Genomic DNA, 10,375 nt, shown 5'->3' on the forward strand with positions numbered 1-10,375 from the left:
ATTGTGATCGGACTCAATGTAGCATGAGGAGAGTTAATTCAGCTCCTGTGAATATTATTAAACATTTAATAAATGCAGGTGCACGGTTACGAATTTTAAAGGTGTGGTTTTGTGCACGGAGCACCAAAAAGTCAAGAATTTCAATCTAGGAAGTGCATCTGCCCCCAGCACCTCCCTCCCTTTTCATGAGGCACAAGCTCCCAGAATTATTGAAGCACAAATGGGCTTAGGAGCCCTCAGAAAGACATTCAGAAAAAGATCGCCACTGAGGAATAATAAAAGGTTTATCTGTATAGCAAAATTTGATTAGAAAAGAAATGTGCCTAGCACCTGAGCTACATCATCTGTCATTTAAAGGGATGAGAAAAAAGACCTTAGGAACAATACTGACTCTGCCAAGCCCTTTCTTGGGAGCCCGGAGTTCAGGCCTTATTTTCTTTCTTTCTTTCTTTCTTTCTTTCTTTCTTTCTTTCTTTCTTTCTTTCTTTCTTTCTTTCTTCTTTTTTTAAATGAAAACAATTTATGTATTTATTTTCTTATTTATTTTCATTTTTCTTTATTAAGAAATTTTCTACTCACTTCACATACCACCCACAGATCCCCCCTCCTCCCTCTTCCCACCCCCCAGCCCTCTCTCCCAAGCCTCCCCCCACTTCCCCCGCATCCCCACATCCTCCAAATCAAGGGGAGTCAGCAGAGCCCAGCACACTGCGCCTAGGCAGGTCCAAGTCCCTTCCCACTGCACCAAGGCTGTGCAAGGCGTCACACCAGGGGCACCTGATTCCCAGCAGCCTGTGCATGCACCAGGGACAGATCCCGATTCCCCTGCCTGGGTGCCCCCCAAACAGTTCTAGCTAAACAACCGTCTTCCGTATCCAGAGGGTCAGGCCTTACTTTCAAACTTTGTGTGGCAGGATGGCTTAGAAAACTGACAGGAAGTTTCTCAGCTCACCTAAGATCTACCACTTACAGTCTGGGACCTTACCAGGGGTCCTGCATTGTGAACAAACCCCCAGGATTCTCGCTCCAAATCTCAAAGTTGGTGAGTAAGGCCAGACACTGAGCAACCCTTGGCAGCTGACTTCCAACTTTTAAAAGGCAAAAATCCAAACAAGCAGAGATCATGTCTGCCTTTGTGGGAAGCAAGTGGGCCCAGAAAAGTTCAGGCCTGAGCCTCAGGAATTGGTGCCAGGCTCACGAATCACTCTCTGAGTGTTGGTTCTAGTGATGCTTTTCAGTACTTAAGGGCCACGAGTCGATGGATCCTTAAAGAATCATGTGAGGCGCTGAGCCCTGTGGTGATGGCTTCTTTGTTATAAACTTCCCAAACCTCTGAACGCTGGCGCAAGTGCACAAGGCAATCACCCAGGAGCTCCTGGGCTTAGATCCTGAATCTTGGGGTCAGTGACACGCAACGAAGAAATATGATGGGGAGTAGTATGAGAATTCTACTCTTCAGCTCCACACCCAGGCATCTTTTCTATCATATAGAGGGAAAACTTTCACTGTCTAAGGGAAGAAAATGAAATGAAAGAGGAAAAGGACACTTGCTACACTTTTAAAAACCAAAAGGTGTTCTGAAAAAAAGATCTCAGAAACACACAATGAGTGTGAAGAGCGAGAGCACTGTGCTCAGTCTCAGATGCAGGTGCACAGTCTGGCTTCCTTCCCCACTTAACGCAAAGGCAACCTTCACAATTCACTTAGCTTTGACCCAGCGAAGCTAATGTTCATATCAAATGAATTTTTAATTCGTCAAGTAGTGTTACAACACAACTGACATTAATTTTATAAATGAAAGAGTCTATTTTACAAAGTTCAGAATACAATAGAACAGATATGAACCATTGAGGTTTTTTACATTTCTTTGGTGAGGGGTTTCCAACAACAAGGATATTAAATGTTTGGAGTCATTTTCTAAAATAAAACTCAAGTAAAAACAGTAAACTGCAGAATATATAGGCAAAGTATAGGCTACTTGTGACAACTTCTCGTGCCCTTGACTCTTTGAATCAAGCCCAAGGTTTAGCTTCCTAATTGGACAAATTACTGTAGCTTAATAGCAGTAGTTAATAACTTAGCTGTACATCCTCCTATTGACATCCACCTGAGTTACAAGGCTTAAAATGATCATTGCAGGGGGAAACTAAAGTCCCCTCTTTGAGATGCACAGCAAGACGACGGCAGTCTACAAGTTCAAGAAGGCCCTCTGCCTTGACCATGTGGGCACACTGATCTCAGGTCTCCAGCATGCACAACTATAAGAAATGAATGTCTGTTAAAGCCACCGATGGTGGTGGATGGATTTTATAGCAGCCTAAAACTGAATGAGATAGGTACTAAGCAATTCTATGACTTTTGTAGAAAATTAGTTAGTATATGTAAATTTGCCCTGAAAACACAACACACTAATACCACCATTCACAGGACTAGAGAAGATGCATTTTCTTCCTTTGAAATTTTTAGAATCTACTAAGACTACTAAGGAAAATATGTGGTGCTAACAGAACACACACACACACACACACACACACACACACATATGCATGTACACATACACTTGCACACGTGTATGCACTTGAACGTGGCAAAGGATACGCAAACATTCACATACATATACACATGTGTCTAGGCATATACACATTTGTACAAATGATAAACATAGCAAGCATTTTTAAAATTATGCTGTTATCTATGATGGAAGATAAGTAGTTAGATTTGGGCAATAAAGTATTTGCCGAATTTGCTCTGCATTTTAAAACATCTATAAAATCAATTATAAATAATGTGTTATACAAAAATCCCAAGACCGTTAAAAATAAAAACAACAACAGCAACAACAACAAAAACCCCTCCTGAATAATAAAAGTACCCTGGAGGTATCACCTTCCCTGACCTCAAGTTGTACTACAGAGCTATGGTCATAAAAACAGCACGGTAGTAGCACAACAATAGGTATGTCCATCAGTGGAATGGAATTGGAGATCCAGGCATAAATCCACACACCTATGGACACTTGATATTTGATAAAGAAGCTAGAAATAGAAACTGGAAAAAAAGAAAGCATCTTCAACAAATGGTGCTGGTCAAACTGAATGACTGCATGTACAAGAATCCAAATAGATTTCTATCTTACGACATTGCACAAAACTCATTAAAGAATTCAACATAAAACTAGATACACTGATAGAAGAGAAAATGGGGAAGATCCTTAAATTCACTGGCATAAGCAAAGACTTTTTGAACAGAACACCATTAGCACAGGAATTAAGATTAACATTTAACGGAACTGAGAAGCTTCTGTATGGCAAAGGCAAAAGACATCATCATTCAGACAAACTGGCAGCCTACAGGATGGGGAAAGATTTTTGCCAACTACACATCCAATAGATTGCTAAAATCCAAAATATATTAAGAACTCAAAAAAGTCCTAGATATCAAGAAAACAAATAATCCAATTAAAAATGGGGTACAGGTCTAAACAGTATTCTCAAAAGCAGAAACTCAAATGGCTGAGAAACACTTAAATGTTCAACATCTTTAGATATCAGGGAAATGCAAATCAAAATTACTTTGAGGTTTCATCTTATACCAGTCAGAATGGCTAAGTTCAATAAAGTAAGTGACAGTTCATTCTGGCAAAGATTTGGAATAAGAAGAACACCCATCCATTGCTGATGGGAGTGCAAACTTGTACGGTAACTATGAAAATCAGCTTGTCATTTCCTCAGGAATATGGGAATCAATCTACCCCGAGATCCATCTATACCACTCTTTGGCATATACTCAAAGGATGCTTCATCCTACCACAGAAATATGTCCTCAACAATGTTCACTGTTGCTCTATTCATAATAGCCAGAAATTAGAAACAAACGAGATGTCACTCAATTTATGAATGGATAAAGAAAACGTAATATATTTACAAAGTGGAATATTACTCAATGATTAAACTATGAAATTCTCAGGTAAATAGATGGAACTAGAAAAATAATCCTCCTGAGTGAGACAATCTAGACTCAAAAGGACAAATATGGTATGTACTTGCATATAAGTGGAAATTAGCTCTTAAGTCAATGATAACCAGGTTATAATCCACAGAGGTAGGGAGATTAGATAAAAAGAGACTTGGGGACAGATCGACATCCTTAACAAAGGAGAATAGAATAGATAGTTCTGGAAGGGTAAGGGGGGACTAGAAAAGGAGGATCAGGTGGGGAGGTGGAGGGAAAGGAGGATTAGGGAAGGAATATGGGGAGAGACAGCTAAAATCAAGGCCCATTTGAAATAGAAATCGAATACAGTAGAAGCTTCCTAAAATATATACATGTATGATGGAAATCTAAACAAAATCACCAAATAATGAGGGAGACAGAGCCCCAACTGGACATCTTTGTCACCAAATGAAGCTTCAGGTTGGGATTGGATTACAGTTAATTGAGTTGTTGGCGAAATGGATCCCAAGGGATCCCTCTAACAGCCCAGGCTGTTGTCAAGACTACTGGTTGCTCTTCACAAACTAACAGCAAGGCCCCATTGCTGAAGGCAACACCAACACAGCCCATTGAACATGGATAAGTTGAACTGATGCTTACAAAGAGCACTCCCCCAACTACAGACTAGTACTCTGAAACTAACAAAAGGAGAAATGTCAATACTAACCCAGGCATAAACCCTTTGATTTACAAAGGTGTTGTTCTTGCAAGATATGCTAGTACAATGGTACATTAAGCTTGTGGGAGTATCCAACCAGTATCTAATTTGACTTAAGGCCCAATCTTCAAGATGGAATCCATTTCTGACATTGCTTAGGTGACCAAGAACCAGAGACTAGATAATCCAGGGACCTAGGGTAAATCCAAACACTGCTGTCCTACTAAAGGAATACAGAAATAAAATTACTCCTAATGACTTAATGCAATACTCGTAGATCAGTGTCTTGGTCAGCCATCATCAGAGAAGCTTTCTCATGCAGCAGATGGGAACAAATACAGAGACCCACAGCTAGACAATATACAGCGAGTGAGAGACCCTGGAACATTCAGCCCTAAGTGGTATGTCTCCATCAAATCCCTCCTCTTAGTGCTGAGGGAAGCCTTCAGAAGAAGAGGTGGAAAGAATGTAAGAGCCAGAGGGGACAGAGGACACCAAGGAAAGAAGGCTTTCTAAATACCACATGACCAATGCACATATGTGCTCACAGAGACTGAGGCAGCGTGCACAGGGCCTGCAATGGTGTAAAGCAGATGAGGTGCTAGAGCTGAAGGGAGAAGTGAACATGTGCCCTCATTCCTAACCTAGAAACTATCTACAATTAATAATCACTTATAAATGAAAACTTGGTTTCCGCCAAGGGAGTCTCACTGGGGGAACTAACTACTCTTAAGGGTAGGCCACATGCCCAGCAGTAGATGGCCAACAGAAAATGAAGTCAAAGACATGTTTTCAGGTTCCTTGTCTCATAACGACATGTCAGGGCCCTTCCTTCCTTCCTTCCTTCCTTCCTTCCTTCCTTCCTTCCTTCCTTCCTCCCTCCCTCCCTCCCTCCCTCCCTTCCTTTCTTTCTTTCTTTCTTTTTTCTTTATAATCTTATTTTACTTTTTATTTATTTATTTTTCTCTCTTTTTGTCCTATAGGTCCTTTGCATATGTGCTATGGCTTCCAGTTCTGTGTTTTTATGGGATTTCTGAGTGTGCAAATGAGTGGGTCTCTGTGTCTATTTATGTTTCTTGTATCTGTGTTTTCTTGAGCTCTTTTCCTTCTGTTGGCCTATTTTGTCCTATTCTGATATTTTTTTTATCTTGTTTTATTTTATTATTATCCTTTAGAAGCCTGTTTGTTTTCTAATGAGAGACAGAAAGGGGGTGGATCCAGATGGGAGAGAAGGTGGAGAGAAAGAACTGGAGGAGCAGAAGGAAAAGAAACAATAATCAAGATACGTTAGATTAAAAAATGTTTCAATAAAAGAAAAAAGATATAAAAAATAAACCATTAACACTCAAAGGTGTCTTATACCCAAGTTTTTATAAATAGAATTTATGACATGATTCTTTTCTTTTACAAAAATGCTTCTCAAGTCATATGCTCATGTCAGAGGATGAATGCCCATTGTTCAAGGGCTGGATGTAGGCATTCAACATGAAAGACCAGGCAACGATTCCCTAGAGCAAAGCTTTACTGTAAAGGGAAAGATTCATATATAAGATGCATTTGAAAATCAATTTCATACTTCTAATTTAAAGCTAATTTGAATATAATTGCTGTATCAGGACCATTCATTTGGTGAGGGTCAGGAATACAATCACCAGGGGCAACAATGATGTAAAACTTCTCAGAAGACAACCTCCTAACAGCCATGGGGAGAAGGAGAAACAGCACAACACAGACAGGCGACTCACTGGGCACAGTGTAGACTGAGCTACTTAGAAACCAAGTCATTCCAAGACATGGTTCAGGCTCTGTGTCATGTCCCCTCTAAGAGAGAATCTTCCCCATCTGCTCCAATGCCCTGATTCACATCCCTTCTCAAAACCGACAAATAGAAGAGGTGAGAGGATACATTGAGCACAAAACATTAAACTTACCGCTCTCATCATCTATGCTGAATCTCCCAAGACCACTGCCATCTCTTATGGAATACTGGATCTCTCCATCCCTACCAGAATCCTCATCATGGGCAGTCACCTGCAGCACACTCGTTCCAATCCGTGAGTTTTCTTTTACAGATCCAACGACAGCAAAGTCTGGGAAATAGGGCATATGGAGGTTTTCATTGACATCCACCACCTCCACCTCAACGAAAGAAACTGATGACAGAGAGACAGGCCGCCCTTTGTCTTTGGCCCTGACTGTGAGGTTGTAGAATTGCTGCTTCTCGTAGTCTAGCTCTTTGCTCAAGCGGATGGCTCCACTTGCTTTGTCTATTTCAAACCTCCCATTATAATCATTAACCAAAGAGTAACGCACTTGACCCCCTAATCCTAGGTCAGGATCCTGAGTCTCAAGCCAAGCAATGACTGTACCAACAGGGAGATCTTCAAGAACCTTCACACTGTAGCTAGTGGGGATGAAAGCTGGGGAGCAGTCATTGACGTCATCCAGAAAGATCTTCAGGGTGACAACAGAAAACAGCTGCTGGCCACTTTCTGCTTTGTCCCTGGCTTCTATTTTCAAAGAATAGTTGGCTTTGGATTCCCTGTCCAGTTGATCAGCTACAGAAACAATTCCAGTTGAACTATTGATGGTGAACTGCTGTGTGTCTGTCAAAACCGAGTACATTACCTCACCGTTAGAGCCCAGGTCTTTGTCTCTTGCTTCCACTTGGATAATCTCGGTGCCGATACTTGAACTTTCAAGAATGCTGACCGAGTAGCTGTCCTGAAGGAACACTGGGCTGTTGTCATTTGCATCCTCCACATTGACAGTCAGCAATCGCCACGATGATTTCTGTGGCTTTCCAAGGTCATAGATGGTTATGTTGAGGAGATAGAGGTCCGTATGCTCTCGGTCCATGGGCATGAGGACTTTCAGTTGTCCAGTTTCCATATCAATATTGAAGCAACTGTCTGTATTTCCATCTGATATTGTAAACAGCACCTTTCCATTGAAGCCAGAGTCAGCATCATATGCTTTAATCTTCAGGATGTTAGTTCCAACTGGCATATCCTCCTTCACAGCCACATCAGAGGGAAAAGACTTGTCAAAATGTGGTCCCTGCCTATTAATTGAATAAAAGTCAAGAAACCCATCTTCTAGATTCAGTTTCCCATTAGCTTTTGCTTTAATGAGTAGTTTCTCTGCCAATTTTTGAGCCACACGAGTTTCTCTGCAACTGAAGCTCTTTGAAGACACTTTCCCGTGGAGGACTGAGATGTTAATGGTCATGGGGTCTGCAAAATTCTCCCCATCTGTAGCTGTGATTCTGAGGGCAAAATTACCATTTTTAATGCCGGAATTCATCAGTGGCTTTTTAAGTTGTAAAACACCAGAGTCTGGGTTTAAATAAAAGAATCCAAGTTCATTTCCAGAAATGATTTTGTACTTTACAAGTTCAAGTTCATCAATATCTATCGCAGAGACGGCTGTGATGTGGCCCCCAACAGGAAAGTCATATGAAATGACTCCCTGGCAAGCCACTTTTTCAAAGAGAGGGATGTTGTCATTGACATTTCCCACCCGAATGGTCACATTCACCTCGCTTTCATGGCGGTATGGGGAGCCCCAGTCAGATGCTCTCACGATGAACCTGTAGGTCTCTGGGGAGGATTCAAAATCTAACTCTTCAGTTGTGCTGATCACACCCGTGAACTGGTTAATGGCGAATGGTAAAAGGTTCAGGCTGGCAATGCTGTAAGTGATGTAGCCATTTTCTCCTTTATCCTTATCAGAGGCGGACACCGTCAGAACATTTGTTCCAACAGGAATACTCTCATTCACAAAAGTCTCATACAGTGTCTGCTGGAACTCTGGGGTGTGGTCATTGGCATCCTCAATCCCAATGGTGACTTGTGCCTTCACATCTCCTTCCTTGTCTGTCACCTCCAGCTTATAAACTTCTTTCTTCACTATATTCAGGGGCTGTGCTGTGACAATCAGGCCTGACCGAGGGTTAATTTTGAAGTATTCTGCATCCTTTCCAGGAGATAGTTTGTATTCCACATCCAATGGCTCAGGATTCACTTTGACTATGGCCACTAAGACACCAGGAGGGGAAAACTCACTTATGCTGACTTCATACACATCTTTTTCAAACCTGACCGGGGTGCTGTCTCTCTTGGGGTTGGCAATGTGGACTGTCTTTAGTTCTGAAAACTTCTGAGGTGACCCTTTGTCTTTTGCTTGAAGAGTGAGGTTGTAGCCATAGGAGAAGCTTTCCCAGTCTACCTTCCTTCTCTCCTTGACTTTATACTCATTCATCCACTTTCCTCCTTTGGCCAGGAAGAACTGATCCAAAGGATCTCCAGCCACGATGGACACAGATTCGATCTCTCCATTGGCCCCCTCATCCAGGTCATCAACTGTCACTACTGCATATGTTGGCTCCTTGTCCAATGAGAAAGGGATGTGAGTGACCACATGGATAATTGGAGCATGTTCATTTATGCGTTCAATGTGAACATAAAGCTTAGCAGTACTGCTTACTCCGTTATTGCCATAGAGTTTCATTCCCCGGTCTACTGCTAAGATTTCTAGATCATACCTGTTCTTCTCATCATAATTTAATCGTCCACTTAAAGAGATGACACCACTTGTGGGGTGGACTGAAAACAGATCAACCTTGTTTTTAAAGTAGTAGTAGAATTCTCCGTTGGAACCAATGTCCGCATCGGTAGCCGTCACCTGGGCAACACTAGTCCTAAGTGGTGTGCTTTCTGCAATAGTGACCGAGTAAGTGGTAGGTGAAAACAGAGGCCTCAGGTCATTCATGTCTAAAACCTGGACGTTCACTTTGGTCCATGCTTCCAAATCTTCTCCTCTGACGGAACCTTTTATGATTAATAAATAATTGTCTTGGATTTCCCTGTTCAATATGGCAGAATTGCCACCTTTAGTTCTGATCCTGAGAAAGCAGAAATCTGCAATGATGACCTCTTCAGCTTTGAAGAAACCTTCCTCGTCACCAGACACTATTCTGTACTTGATGTCCCAGGACAGGTCAATTAAGGTGATGCCCATTCTACTCTGGCTGCTGACATAGGTCCTCGCTGCTGAGTTTTCATACACTGTAGCATTATAGATGGATTGTGTGAAGTGGAAGCCCAGGGGCCCCGTTCCTGGCAGCCCCTCGGAGACAGTGGCCAACAGCTTCAGGAGCAGCAGGAGAAGGCAGGAAGGAGGCCTTGTGCCCACACAGTGTCCCATAGTCACACCCATCACATCACACGTCCATCCTGGAGGGAAACACAGAGAAAAGATATAGATTAATTCAGAAGAGAGTGAGGGAAAGAAACACACACACACACACACACAAAAAGAAAACCAGTTATGAAGCAGTGCTTTCAGAAGACTTTATTGTAAGATCTTTTCAGTAAAGCAGAATACTAAAATCAGAACCTTCACTGCTACCAGATAATAAAGAATTCAAAGTCACCAGGTTTTAACCTTATCTTGATTGGACTTCCTGAAATGACTGTTTTCCACTTCTTTTGGGATTGGTTTGGAGCACCAAATTTATTATATGTTGGAGGTCAACTTAGAAATGGATAATTGGAGACCTGAAATGCATTTAACTTTGACCTATAGTAGCCTTTTATATAATTATACTAGAAAGCTATTTAGATATCTTCATTACTGTACAGTTCAAAATTTTAAAAGAAAAACTCAAAAGATACTAAAAGACTATCAATAGAAAATTAAATAATTGAGTGCATTCTTAAA

The 10,375-nt window shown here is 41.5% G+C and overlaps 1 protein-coding gene across 1 annotated transcript in view; it reads right to left on the reverse strand.

Moving 5' to 3' along the window:
* The window catches only part of LOC131914618 (protocadherin Fat 3-like), a 231,493-nt gene extending 221,622 nt beyond the window's left edge, over positions 1-9,871 (reverse strand). Inside the window, exon 1 of the mRNA XM_059267225.1 lies at positions 6,583-9,871. Coding sequence (XP_059123208.1) covers positions 6,583-9,871 — 3,289 coding nt within the window. The remainder of the gene's footprint in view (positions 1-6,582) is intronic.
* Positions 9,872-10,375: the final 504 nt, after the last annotated feature.

This window comes from Peromyscus eremicus, chromosome 7 (assembly GCF_949786415.1).
Source record: "Peromyscus eremicus chromosome 7, PerEre_H2_v1, whole genome shotgun sequence".
Taxonomy (NCBI): Eukaryota; Metazoa; Chordata; class Mammalia; order Rodentia; family Cricetidae; genus Peromyscus; species Peromyscus eremicus.